We start from the raw sequence: 14,977 nt of genomic DNA on the forward strand, positions 1-14,977 counted from the left end.
AGAACCTCCACTTGTGCAGATAAAATCTTACACGCACATTTGACAGCTCCAGGAAAGGTGAGAAGCCAAATCCCATTATATACTTTCTAGCTGAGAGAACATGGGAAGCAGCAGTATCCAAAAGGTTACCACCACTTGTGTGCAAGCTGGGGAGAGTGAGCCAGAGCAAGATGGCCAGACTAATGCTTTTAAACCAAACTAGAGCATGGAAGAGAGAAGATGAAATGGGGATTCTCATATTTCTGCCTTACATGGAAGATGGGAAAATGAGCTGAGCCCATCACACCAAACTCTGAGTTCACCAGTTTCTCAAACAATGTCATGTTCACACCGTGACAGACAGATTCACTGCCTGGTTGGTGTCATGTTCTCCCCCTAGCATGAATCTTGAGATGAAAAATTTCTAATAATAACTTGCAAATGGGACAACTTTACTTTTAGCTGTATCCCTGGAGGGCTTGTTATGAGCAGCTCTGGATGCAGCCCCAGTTCATGTCAAGAGAAAAATCTTTCAGCAGCAGTTCCTTAAGGGAATCAGAATGACCTTGGATCCAAACTCAGTGGTCTGTGTTTGGTCACACAAACCCAGTCCCCAGCTGCAGAGATGACAACAGGCTCTCTTTTCTGGGCGGTAAAGCCAGACACAGAAAGCCAGAGCTCCTGGACTACTGATGTCAAGAGTGGATAGTCTGACCACACAAAGTCCTCTGCACTTGAGACTGTACAAGACTAGAAGAAGGGTGGTGTGGAATGGGAAGAGAACTATCTCCTTCCAACAGCTGAGTGATTTCTGCCAGTGATGTCCACTGAACCTAGATCTGCTCAGAGCAAGACAATGTCTCCAAGCAGACAGCCATGGGGCACAGGAAGGACTGAAGGAACAGCAGCACTGAGCCTTAAGATCTGTCTGATTAAGAGGTCTGGGGGAGAAATTTCTGCCTGATTTTCTTGCATGTAAACATGGCATTTCCATCTGGCCTATGCCAGATTTTGCCCACAGCTTCCTCCTCCTCACCTGTGTTCCACTCCCCCAAAAAGGAAGAGTCACTAATAGCTGTGACAGAAACAGACATGTTTAATTTTTTTCCTCTCTAGATACTCTTATGTGGAAGGGAAAGCATTGCATTCTCTGCCTTAAAAGAAAAGCAACCCAGCCCCTCTAGAGCGATGCCTTACAGTGCACTGGGAAGCTTCTTGAGGAAATCTATACAGTGTATTTATCAATGTTTCCTGCTTATTTTACAGCCTAACTTGTAGCCTGAATATTTTGTCAGCCTAGATCTATATTTTGTCTCTAAATAGAAGAGATGGGTTTTGTTTCTTTCCTTCTGCAGCAGCATCCCTTGTGACAATAGCAGGATAGACGTAGCACTGCTTTGAAAGCAGTCATTTATCTGCTTGCTGCAGAGCAGCAGGAGGGAGGGGGAAGAAGCCAGTGGGCTTGATAAAGTACAAAACCATCAAACCAGCACAATACTGAGCACAGTTACAGAAGAGAGCCCTTTCCAATAGTAATATAGTTCTCAGATGCATTAAGCTTTTTTTCTTGTCACTACCTAACCTCAGGCTAACTCAGATGAATGTCATTCATACAGTATTTAGGGATCCCTATAGCAACCATCACCATAGTATCTACCAGCAACACAGGTCAGTTCGACAGCAGGCTGAGATGGATAGAGTCTTCTTTCCTTTTTCTTTACCTGGATAGAGTTAGTTTGGCTCTGGCATAATTTTTAAGACTGCCTAAAAATATCAGTCCAGTGGGAATGATTTATCAAGGCATGCAGTGCAGACCCTGACTGTAACATAGGGGCCAGAAGGGCAACATATAGTAATGAAAACAGCGTAAGGGTACAGACTGTACTGTTTCCTGCAGGGGCTGGAGATGATACAAACAGCAGTTGTACTTAAAGTTACTAAAGGGATTGGAACCTCTAAGTAAATCACCAAAGGGAGTACAATGTCGTATTCCTAAAATGTCGAATTCCTAAAATGACATTTCCCCATCTGACAGTTCTTTCTAGTCTTTGAGAAAATAAGACGGAAAAGTGAAAGTCCACATAGTTTCCATTTACCTGATCTGAATCACTGACTGTGATCTTCAATCCCCTTAAGATTTCACCCTCTGGGGGATGCTCATACATGGTCAGTTCAAACCTGTTCTGGGGACCATTTTCTCCGTAGAACGTTGGTGGGTGGTTGTTGAGGTCGACCACACGTATAGTCACCACGGCAAAAACGTGCTCGGAAATGTCACCTTCCTGACTGACTTCTGATGCCTGCAGCAGGCAGGAGAGAGAAAGGAATGATGAGGGTATTTTCTCTTTCCTCAGATACATGTTCAGGCATTGTTCCACATGCACGCATCACCTTAACACACTATCTTGTACAAAGACTCACAGATTTATATTTCTCTAAAATCTCAGTCCATTTCACACTGAAGTTCATGATGATTAGAAGATTATGGTAATAAACCAGTCCCAATAAAGCCCCAGTGAAAAAAGAAAAACCTCCTCCTAGTTTTATGAGCTTAGTAACTCACCCTAGGTGAAAATAGTTCTCTTAAAACAAATAATCCAATAGAGGCAAGGTAATTGCTTGCCTAAGGTGTTGACAGAATAGAAAAGGAAGACAATTTTTAAATTTACTATGGTACCACAGGTAGTTAATTGTCACATTGTTGCAAGGACTGAAGCGTTGAATACTTTGAGAAAAACTGTACTTGGGCTACTTAGGTAAATATTTGAAAAAAGTAAAATACATACTTTTTTTAGATTTACAGTTCTAGATGAGCTTAATTTAAACTGGATATAATTTAGACAGATAGGCATACCAAGTTGTTTTTCTGAACCAAAATATCAAATCCGTCTGGGTTTCAACAACTCCAACATGCAGCCTGATTCACTGGATTGAGCCTAAGACATTTCTTCTGTCAGGACAGAGACTCTGGCTGGCGTTTTTAAAGCAACATCTATCTCTAACATGCCTTTTTACTGGGTAATACAACACCTGTTTGATTCCTGAAGTAGATTTGGTAGCCTGCACGAGCTCTCAAAGCTGTCTTTAGATAATATTGTCCTTACCATGACAATAATATACATTTGCTGAAGAAAACGGATTACAATTTAACTCTACATTTTTAAATACTTCATCTTTAGAAATTGCTTAAAATAATGCAGCCTGTCCCAGGGATACCAGCTCATCAAGGTGTTAGCTCAGTGAGACGTTGGCATGTATTTGTACATTGTTGATCATGCAGGAACGCATGCTGATATGATATTGCATGATCTGTCCCAGTCCTAATATTAGTAACAGATTTGACAGTTACCTATCTCATCATATAGAGGTTACAAGACATTAATTCCCAGTTTATCAATAAAATCTGGAAACACGGAGAACAGGTATCCACAGGTGGAAAAGGATGTTGATTTTCTAGACTCAGAGATGAAATTAGGACAAGGTGACTTCATTTGAAAGAAGTAATTTAAGATACTAAATAGTCCAAGGAACAAAAGCAATTTTTTCTGTTTTATACTACTTTATACTACTACAATGCATTCTGTTCAAATACAGGAGGTAGTTTCTAAAAGAGGAAGGTCAGCTGTCTTAAAGCGGTCACAGAACATACCTGAACTTTTAACTCATACACTTCTTTCTTGAGCTGATTTGGGCTTTTTATCACAGAAATGGCTCCAGTTGTGTTGCTGATTTCAAACGAATCTTCACTTCCTGCAACAAAACCACAATGCTCTAGTAACATGCTACACTCTCTTTCTCTGAAACAAGCATGAGCAACCAACTATACACTTCATTAAGCATATCTTTGCCACTTTTGAAAAATGAAGCATTTCTATGACTGGTCACAGTGAGATGAAAACACAGATGAGGGCCAAAAAGGGTTTCCTCCCCCAGGAATGGCTCATTGGACTTCTGTCCCTATGGGCAGCTGTCGTCACTTTCTTCTCCCCACCCCGGTCAGGTTCCCTTCAAGCCTCAGCAACCAGGCATGCAAATTTTTTATTTCTTTCTATTATGCTGTCTTTTTTCATATGCTGGTTTAGACAAAAATAGACATTTATCATTGTAATTAGCAAATGCATAATTAAGTCTCTGAGAAACAAGAACATTTCTCTCACTAATATCAACTAAGGTGAGAAGTCTGACAATCTGTCTCAAAGAAACATAGTCACTCTTTCTGCAGACAGCATCTCTGGAGAAGCATCTTCTGGTCTTAAACATTCAGTTGTTAAAAATACCTCTCGGCCTGTTGCAAGGCTGCCCTGAACAAAAAGGGTTTTTTGGAGTATCTGGGGTAAACCCCAGAGTTTCTGCATTGAGGCAGAGTCTGACAGGCAGGACAGGGCTGCAGGCTGACTTTGCTACCACCACCCAATTTCCATCGATCTGAAGGACAGATCCGTCACAGGCCAGAGTCCCTTGAGACTTGGTAAATCTGTGCTGAAGCAAATGCCAGCTTGAATAGAGGCAGCAGTGATTCATCATGATGTCAGGACCCATCCTGCCATCACAGCCAAATGCAGGCTGGTGCCCAGGAAGGGGACCAGCTGGCCATTCAGGGTGCCCTGCCCTGCTCTGCTGAGGGGCTGCGGCCATCCCTGCACACTGCCTCATGTACAGTACTGACCACAACAAAGTGTTGTGGCAGAGTCTACCATTGAAAGGAAAAGAGAGAAAATCCCTTCAAATGAAGGAGATCAAGACTTCAGAAATAAAAGATGATGACCTAAAGGCCCAGCCATTTTTCTTTGTCTCAGTGCTGATTTTTAAACCATCCGATAGTATCCTGGTTTTGCTAATACCTACAATAACTGTAACTTCATTAAAGCACATTAGATACAACATTGAACAGATATTGACTCATACAGTGGCCAATTATTAAGATACATTGGACTGGAAAGCATATTCTGACTGAGAAGAAGCTTAAGTCAATAGTGGTTTCAAGCCACCATACTTCATGTTATTATCTAGTTATCTCAGGGAACTGGTAACTTGGAGTATGTAGCAGTATGTGTGTGCCTTTGTACAGCACGTTCAGAGGAAAGGAGCATTTTCTATTATTATCTCACACTCTCTGGATATGAAATGCTTATTAAGAACAAAAAATTTCCTATTTGCTGTTAGTATTTTCTTGCCCTTTGACAACCCAGCCTGCAGGTATTGGAATAATGGCTTGTAACAAATAATGCCAGTGTCTGAGGTGCAGGGGTAGAAACCTATTGAGATCTTTTGTTCTCTGCTTCTTCAACTTTCTATGCACTAAAGCCATACTCCTTTCCCCTCTTTTCCATTTTGCACAAACAAAATCCTCCATTAATGTACACAAGGAAAGCCTGCTCCTCATATTTTCTGTACTTATCTGTCATCCCCTTCCATCTTCATTTTCCACTCTTTCCTGAATACTTACCTTTTTTTTATCCCAGAGAACCCTTTTGATCCTTTTCTATTTTCTTTGGAAATCCAATATCTCTTCACATTAATCTTATTTCCCTTTGACTTTTATCCAGTTTTTACACCCTCATTTATTCTCCTTCATTAATTTCCTTCGTTTATCATATTTTCATCCTACTTGTTCGTTTTTACTGCTCATTCTACACCTTTCTTTTCACCTTTTCTCCTTTTCCACCTATTGTCTTCTGCAACATTTTCTTCCTCAGTGTTTCTACCTTCCTTTATCCTATCTATTCCCTTGCATTAAGAAGAAACCTCAGCATGGGTCCCATCTCACAGCGACACAAAAACTTGGTCACAACTCTCTCTGTTTTCTCTGGACCTGGCTGTTTATATCACGTAACACAACGAAGCTCTTACTCCACAGCTCTGCAACCACACCTCAGATTTCTCTTACGAAGTTCTGGGATCTCTCACACTTGGGAACTGGGGTGCGAAGTTGCTAAATGGAAGTCTTGTTTTGGAGGAAGAGAGAACAAACAAAACCTAAGTTGTAGCCTGGAGTTTAGTTGAGCTAAGTTGTTGACTTCACCTGCTAATGAATCATGAATTCAGCTAAGTTTCACATTTATGCTATTAAAAGACGTGCAACAGACACTTTAAGAATAGCTGATGGAAAGCATTAATCTTCTGATAACACTGCTTTCTTCCACTGCAGCGTACGCCAGTGTCGCTTCACCAGTAAATATAATTTCTCCCAAGAAATCAGAGGCTTGACTGTTTAGCCACTTCAATCACAGTATTAATAAAAATATGCCTCTAAATTCCATGTCTGGGTCTCCCAAAAGGTCTCACTCCTCCCAGATTAAATGATAGAGATGCTCAGTAGCAGTGAATGCATGCATCTCCCTTTATGCTTTCTGAAACGGCAAGCAGGCTATTGATGCCTAACAAATCAGCAACATTAACAGCTCCAAGCACAATTCTGTGAAGCAGATACTAAAAGTCACCGAATTGTGTCTTAGCTATTCTCTGGTAGACAGGGCCCTGGAGTTGTTTGAGGTACCTGACATTATTTCATGAGATTTTTTCTCAGTTTTATTAAGCTCTAGCATATCCTATTCTAATTTAATGTCAGATCTACTTCTGAGTGCCCTTCAGATTTCATACACGACAAGTCTACTCACCGTTCACAATGGAATAGTGAATACTGTTAGGCTTTCCTCTGTCTCCATCAAGAGCAACAACAGTAAGGACCTCAGAGCCCTGGGGAGAAATGGGAAATCACAGTCTGTGTGCTGAGAACAGAGCAATGAAATTGCAATTGCATAATAATGAAATGAATTTCTGTAAGTCTTTCTGCAGTGAGGTGCTGGGGGCAGAGTGGGTGCTTGTCCTGTAATGGGGAATGTAAAAAGGGCCATTGACTCCCACCCAAGTGCTTGGCTTTGCAGAATGCTGCATCTTGGACTAACTGCATTGTTCCTACACCAACAGATCAAGCTGTTTCCAGTGACTGTTCCAGCTGTGAAACAGCTGCAGACCCCATGTGGCCACAGGGCTGGCCGGTCTCAGGAGCAGTCGGAAGCCACGGCCAGAGGGACACCTGACTTGAGCCACAGACTTGGACAGGGGATTTGGAGTAACCCATCTGAAACCCAAGGTTTAGTTTGGGTCACTACCAAGATTCCCTTTGGTCTCTAATGTGTAGGGTCCTGCATCCCACAGGGCACACAGTGTGCTGAAATACAGGCAGCTGCCAAGGAGTCATCAAGTCACTTTGGTCCTACTTAATTAAGCTCAGACAGGCAGCAAAAGAAAACAGAGATCACAAAGCAACTTGGCCCACAGAACATTTAGGGCATAAAATTGTGATGAAAATGATGGTGATTTAACTGCCCTTAAACCTTCACTGTCATTCTCTCTGCGCAAGTAATGTGGCCATGGGCCATACGTACAGAACTTGTGTACTGGGGACTGCTTGCTCGTACGACTATTCCTATCAGCTCAGAGTGATGATGACTGTTACATTAAAATGCTCACCCAACTGGCAATGAGATGTGCAATTCAGGCCTGTGAACTAAAGTGTTACTGTTTGGGGCTGCAAAAACAGGGAACATTGAAGTAACTGTCAGTTAATCACAAATGGCAACACGGAACATTTTCATGACAACCCTTGAGTGAATTTTTCAAACTAGAGCAAGGTTTTGTTAGAGCAACTGGAAATACAGAACTGTATTTATTATCATTTATGCTGGAAGCAGCAATAAAATCTGCCTACTGGGCAAAATACAATGCAGTTCCTTTGAAGGTGACAGAGTACTTGTAAATCCTGACTACTCCACCAAGGAGAAAAGAAACAAGTTTACAAAATTAATACCAAATGTGCAAACACCACTAAAATCAGCTATTGCCTTTCTCTCAGTGGAGTTCATTCTAATAGCAAAACTCACACTGGGAAGGAGCGATTGGTGCTTCCATCATTATATCATAATGGTGTAAGTTATGAGCTCAAGCTGGATGTAATTAACATTTATCGACTCCCATTTCCATAGTAAACACTAACTCCTGTGTGCACCTGATAGTTATTTCAAGATCTATATGTAACTATGCAGAATAAATCGATATACATAATATCATTGATTCTAAACACCTGCAAAGTACACAAGCATTACTTCTCTGCCCTGCTGAAATGTAACAGCCTCTGCAGTGAACTGCAGTATACAGTCATGCAAGGGCTGCAGTATATATTGGAGCTGAGAACAGAAAGTAGGGACATGATTGTTCCTGAAACTCAAGGGAAGATCAGCTGAACAGTGTGCCATCACACTGCCAAACAGATCAATAGCCTAATGTTGGGTAATTTCACGCGTAGATACTGTTTCTTGTCCTATGTATGAAGAAAATTTTAATTAAATTTATGTATCAGGGCAAAAGCTGATCCATACACAGTATCATGTCACTGCTTAGATATAGAGAAAACTCATTAGTTTGCAGCTTCAAGCATAACAATTGGGGACTTTTAAGCCATACGTAACTAGTTCCTCTAAGTATGTCCTTGCTTGATTGATAATCGGGTGGCTTTTAGGCTTGCAAGGACTTCCTGGCCCATTCCGCCTCGCCAACCATGACTGATCAGAAAGCATCCCCCATTTTGGAGGTGTCAGGGTTGCTTCTCCCCAGGTGATGCCCACAGGACAACACAAGGAGTCTGGAGCATTTGGCCATACATTCTCCCCACATCTTACACAACCAACTGTTGGTAGCACAGTGATCACAGACAGAAAATATAAGCACTGTGAGACCACACAGCACACAAACACACAAAGGCTTCTAGAATGATGTGTTCAGGTGAGGCAACTGGCAGCCTGCTTAAGCCAAGTGCCTCTGGAGGTCTGAGCTATGGAAGAGCTCTTAGTCACTGCCTGGGCTTAGACCAGCATAAATGGGCAGAATCCTTTCTGACTTTAATGACGGCAGAAGGAAGCCTTGCATGGCAAATTTACAGTAGAAGTAAATAACAAGTCTGAGATTTGGTCAGCTCATTTCACCTAGGAGTCAAATCAGAGTTAAGGTCCCATATCCAATAAAACCTGTGCTAGAAACCATAGGGCCATCCTCACTGAATTGGAGAAGGTTATACTTGTTCTCCCACAGATAAAAACCAGCACTTACTGCGAGTGTATCCTCATAGACATATCCATAGTAGGGAGTCCCGATGAACATGGGAGGAGTGTCCTGAACATCCTCCACATTGATAGTAACTGTAGTTGTAGCTGAAAACACTTTGTTGTCTCCCCTGAGCTTCCCACCACCATCCTAAAAGAGAAGTCATCATCAGATGCCTCTACTGAAACATGTCTGCAAATCAGCTTAGGGCATGACATGGACCTCATGAGCCTTCAGAAGCTCAGTTCCAGGAGTCTTTCTCTCAACACACCAATTGATCTATGCTGCCCTATTCCCTTCTTTTTTCTATTTGTCCTGTTCCCCCTCTGATTAGGAAGACAGTTTACAGTGTCTCATAAGTAATTTCTTATATTAAAAGTGGATGGGCCAAAATATAGAGTCATTCATGATATTTTATTAACAAAACAGGGAAGAGGGAATTCAAATTTTTTGGTGGGAAAAAAAAGAATGCTAGAAACCAGTGCTAAAAGTTAGTGACTAAGGTCTACAGCTTTTCATCCCATATATTGTCTTGTCATAAACACAGGACAGTGCACAGGAGCAAGGTAGTGGGGAAATAAGCAGCGCACTTGCTCAAAGTCTCTTAGGGATTCTTATGTGATGAAGTGAAAGAACAGAGGAGCTGTGCAGCCAAGAACTGTGAGACAGCCACGGTGTATAAACAGTCTCTGGGGACTTGACTACAACCAGCTCTGCATGACTGATACAGCAGAGCCAATTAGGAAGATGACTCGCAATTTCAGAAGTTTGTAACACCCTCAGTCTCAGAGCACCAGCTGGAGGTCCGTAGTCATACTGGTGTGTAAGGGTGAGACTTGTTCAACATGTCTGCAGTACCAATTCTAAAAATTCCATTTTTTTGGAAAAGATAAGCTCATTTTTTTCCTTCTTACTGCCCCAAAGGCAGCATTTAAGACAAATTTTTTAGTTCTCCTCAAACAAACCTTGGCTAAATAAATACATAAAAAGGTTCATGCATTTTTCATAAAATATGAGAAACTTGTAAGTAACAGCAAAATTGTCCTCTTTCAACCCATGTGAGTCTGTCTGTGTGACAGATCCCCACAGGATCCTGAAAGACTTTACTTCAGAATCTATAAACTTTTAATGCCTGTTATGAATCCTCTTTCACAGGCACAGCACTGTTGTGAATAACAGTGGCAAGGGGGGATGTGCAGCAGTATTTGCAGGATTTGAATAAGCTGTTGCCATGAGGTAAAAGAGAAGTGAAAGAAAGAAACACCCACAGATACTTCCAGAAAAGGAGTCCATCATTTGTGTTGTGCTGGGTCCAGCTGTGCCCTGTGTCTTACTGTGGGTAATGACTGTGACCTGCACCATCTGCCTGCTGGGGGTTTGTCCTTGTGGTGGTAGGGCCGTGCCCTGGGAGCACGAGGGAGCCCTGAGCACTTGCTGCACTTGAAGTCTGCTACCTCTTGAAGCCAGGGCTGCTTACACCAACCCTTCACTTCTAGGTGACTCTCAAAACACAGACGACATGAATGAAATGTGGGAAATCCACCCCCAAATCCTCCAGACATTGTTCAGCAGCAAACACCAGTTACCTTTCCTCCCTCACTTTTCCATGTTACTCACCACACCTCCAGGTGTTACAGAGGGAGTAACTCTGCTGCCTCAGCGTACAACTCTTGTATTTGAACTTATCAGTCCTACTGAAACACAACACCCCACCCTCCTCTAGTTTCAGACAAAAGCCTTATACCTTGGCTACGACGACAACAAAATGTGTTCTTGATTTCTCATAGTCCAGGGTGACCCCTGTTTTGATGCGCAGGACTCCACTGTGACGGTCTATTGTAAACTTATTAGCATGGATGTTCTAGAAGAAAAGAAAAGAAGAAATAGCAAGAGATTACAGGTATGGAAATAAGATTGCTGTAGGGATTCATCTTTTATTTCATCTGCTAAGGTAGAAGACTAGAATAATGATATGGGTTTGGGTGAATAATGTATTTGATGAATTTCACCTCTGTGTGTTTATGAACAATTCATGAACCGACCACAAGTCTCTCATTATTCAGAATAAATCAGTTACCTCAAATGTAGATATTTTTAATCTTTTAGTATTTCACTGTGAAATTTTAAACTTTGGTTAACACAGTTCATTGCATTGAGAGAGGTAAGGAGGCTGAACAGAAAAAAAGATGCAGGGAAAAGGAAAAAGAATAAAAGATGTTACCCCTTAGTGTTTCAAAGTTCTACAATCTTAAAAGAAAAGTAGAAGGGTTGAATGTGTAGATTATTGTCAATATGGTGGTGGTTTGGTGTTTTTTTGCCATATACAAGCAAAGTCTACAAGACATTTGATATTCAAAGAGGCCTAAAAAATGCCTCCCTCCTTTCTTCTGAACTGCAGATATCCATACAAACACCTCTGTTCGGTATCCATACCCAGTGGCCACTGTCAGATAACCTTTGCCATTCCAGTAGACATCACCATCTGTCCACACCAGACTTGGGGAGAGTTTTTTTCTGTACAACTTGAGAATTCTCAGAGACTGTGCCAAAAGACATGGCAAGGTATTTTTCAACCAATACACGTATTTCCTTTTCACCACACAAATATGTAAACTAGACATAGAAGTTTGAAATTGCTGTTCCTTGGTTCATAGTCTATCAGCTCACTGGAAAAAGCCCTATGCTAAACTGAATCCTGCACAGATCATAATTATTGGATCATAATTTGTGAAATCAAAGCTAAATTTCAAAAAGGCACTCAAGGTGTTCTTTCACAGTATGCCCAAGCTCTTAACAGGATTAGCTTTAGTGCTATGTAAATATCTTCTAATTTGCTCTCATATTGGTGTCCAAAATAAATATTGCAACAAATTTGCTTTGGGTTTATTTTTGGTTTTTTTTGTTGCATCTTGAATAAGAGGAACTGCAGCTAATCTGGTTGAAGTTTCTTGTAGGAAGAAGGAATATTAAGGATATAATGCAAAAAGTTGCCCTTTTGGAATGCAGGTCTGTAATACAAAAAATCAGCTTTAAATATGGAGCCCTTTCAATTCTTCAGCAGTGGGCCATAACTTAAAGCTGGTGTCAAGCAGTCCCAGCTTTGTCAGTGAGAACACTTAGTACTTCATATTTCACACTGGGATCCAGCTATCAATTACGCACCAGCCTGCTACACTAAAGGGCACATTTGCCTTTCCAGTGCATTTTGCTTTCTAAAGATAACCACTTCATGCTTTAGAAATCCCATAAGTATACAAAATGACCAGCTGATCTTTCTCTCTTTGTCACTGCAAAGGAAGGACCCTGCCATGAGGAGTCCTGATGGCAAGCACAGGAGTGTCAGTGGCAACTCCAACTCCCCCTCCTGCCTGCTGGACTGCCCTTGGCTGCTCGCAGTCAAACCACATGTTTTGTCAATGCTTGTTTTCTTATGCACAATAAAAAAGTGATCCAATAGGCACTAGCACAGGCCCAACCCTCAAAATCTGTTTTTAATCTGCTTTCTGAGATCTCAGTAAATAAGATTTTTGAAGGTACAGACAATACCTTACCTGCAAGAAGTAGGTGACACTTCCTCCAGAACCCGTGTCTTTGTCTACTGCCTCAATCTTAAAGATACTGCTGCTGGAGGGAGTGTTCTGTGACCAGAAAGAGTTACCAGTGACACAGAAGTAGAAAATCAGGTGAGTTAGACGAAGTGAAAAACAAGCATGCAAGGAGGCAGAAAAAGAGAGTGATGGTAGAAAAAATGTAAGAGCACTGAGGGAAACAAAGAGCAGAAAGGAAAGAGAGAAGAGGTGGAGAAGTAGATGGAAGAAATACTTTATGGAATAAAAATAACAGAAAATCTTAGCTAAGACAGAGTGTATCCTATTCCCATTGTAGTCCACTCTAAAAATTCTCAGTGACTCATGTCTTGGAACTTACTCCAAAAACAGCACACCTTAAATACCTACGAACTTACTCCCTAAATTTGAAGTGAATAATAAATATCTACCCTAACCCTAAACCAAAAGAATACAAGTTAGTCTCACACATCTTATTATTTTACTGAAAACATACTAGCTCCTCTTTACATCCTATAGAAATATACTTCCAGTATGCAAAGGAATTTCACCAACCTCTGGAACTCCAACTATGTAAGGTGTATTGATGAACTCTGGGCTCTCATCATTAGCATCCATTACAAGGATCCTGACTTTTTCAGAAACCTGGAGTAGAATATAAAGAACAAATTATGACTTCAAGCTGTTTCAACATGTACCCATTTATTTGCCTACTCAAGTGTAGTCAAAGGCAATGACAAACTATGTTGCAATAGAACATCTGTGCACTACCAAAACTGAGCACAAGTAAAAGAATACAGAAAATCCTATAATCCAGAAGAATTTTCTTTATGAACAGCACCCAGATACCTCCAAAATAAAGAAGTCTCAGAGTATTTTATAAATTACAGATTGGGGCTGATTTTCAAGTTTTTGTCTGTAGGATGCTGGCACCTTGCAAACATTTCTTGTAGTAACCTCAATTAATTTGTTTGAGATGAGGAGGGGCTCTAGAGTTATCCAGTCTTGTTGATAGTAAGAAGGAACCCTTTTTGTGGCACCTCTAGTGATGAAGCTCACGTTCTCCTATTGGTAGACTACTACCCTGACTGTAACAGCATCAATCCAGAAATTGAAAATGCCAAGAAAATTTGTGGAAGTGGGACTGGATGCTTGTGCGATGCCTCAGATAAGTTCCTAGTGATTAGACGTTATCAAAGCTTTATCCAGCAGCAGACAAGAAAACTCCCACCACCTCAGCCTAAGCAAATCTTCTTAATGTCATACTAAAGAAACACTGTGGGGGTGGAGGGACAGTCAGTTCTTGGGTGCCCAGCATTAGATCCTATAATATCATGCATTCCTCCAAAAACCCTACGGACCCTTCTTAGGCACGAATCCTACTGCAGTGGCAGTGAGACCTCATAGGAAGCTGCTGCAATTCCTCAGTAATTCTACAGACCACTAAGTTTGCCTTTCAGCTCACATTACATTGTAATTATCCTCAAATAGATGATCAAGGAGATGGAGTAAGGCTTGAGCTACTGTGAGTTCAGTGGCTCTTGGAAAAGGAAGTAAAACTCTAATGAGATTATGTTTTCTGATAAAATGAAATAGTCCCTGGAAGGTAATTTAATAGGAGGAGGTATGTGGGGACAGAAGTTTGACAAGCTACAGCATAAATACTTACTGTACTCAGGCCATCTGAAATACTGACAATAACTTCAATCTCATCTTCCTTCTGTAAATCAAGATAGTTCCTTTGTTAGAGAGATGGTGTTTGCCCTGATTGGAAAAGGGACTGCAGATTCAAATGTGCCTAGGTAAGTAGATGACAGTAGCAACTAATCCCACAAAGCAATTTCAGTACAGGCTAGGAAGACCCCTCAGAAGCTCCATCTGCAGGTTCCTTGGACTTTCTGTGGCTATTGTCACAGAACGTGACCTGTTGTCACACAACAGGTCTGGGAATCCCTGTTGCTCTGTAAAGTGCTAAGGAAAATCACTCATCTTTTTCAAGAAATGTTCCCTAAAAAGGCATGGTTGGTTCAAAATTTTTCTGTCTCAATATGCAGTATTTTGAAGGATTTACCAAGTACTGCGTACCTTTCTCTGTGAAGGAGATGTAAAGAGCTCAATGCCAGTGTTCCCAGAATAAGGCTGCCTTTAGGCCACTATTTCTAGGAATATCTTTAAACCACGATTACATAGATTAAAGGGCTGTGATGAACCAGAGAAGTGTCCTGAAACACTGTTCACACAAACCTCTACTTCCTCAAAATGACAGGAGAGTCACATGTTTGAGGATTTGCAGACTGTAACTGCCCCTAAGCTCTTGATGGAGTGTGGGTGGG

The 14,977-nt window shown here is 41.3% G+C and overlaps 1 protein-coding gene across 1 annotated transcript in view; it reads right to left on the bottom strand.

Moving 5' to 3' along the window:
• CDHR1 (cadherin related family member 1) overlaps positions 1 to 14,977 on the bottom strand; it is a 42,108-nt gene that overhangs the window by 17,446 nt on the left and 9,685 nt on the right. The window contains exons 4-11 of the mRNA XM_027895930.1: positions 14,314 to 14,364; positions 13,200 to 13,289; positions 12,630 to 12,716; positions 10,823 to 10,939; positions 9,085 to 9,228; positions 6,597 to 6,675; positions 3,629 to 3,729; positions 2,076 to 2,279 (exon numbers count right to left, since the gene is read on the bottom strand). Of these exons, the coding sequence (XP_027751731.1) occupies positions 2,076 to 2,279; positions 3,629 to 3,729; positions 6,597 to 6,675; positions 9,085 to 9,228; positions 10,823 to 10,939; positions 12,630 to 12,716; positions 13,200 to 13,289; positions 14,314 to 14,364 (873 nt within the window). The remainder of the gene's footprint in view (positions 1 to 2,075; positions 2,280 to 3,628; positions 3,730 to 6,596; positions 6,676 to 9,084; positions 9,229 to 10,822; positions 10,940 to 12,629; positions 12,717 to 13,199; positions 13,290 to 14,313; positions 14,365 to 14,977) is intronic.

Source organism: Empidonax traillii, unplaced genomic scaffold, assembly GCF_003031625.1.
Source record: "Empidonax traillii isolate 1590-97213 ecotype Southwest subspecies unplaced genomic scaffold, ASM303162v1 scaffold475:size860808, whole genome shotgun sequence".
NCBI lineage: Eukaryota > Metazoa > Chordata > Aves > Passeriformes > Tyrannidae > Empidonax > Empidonax traillii.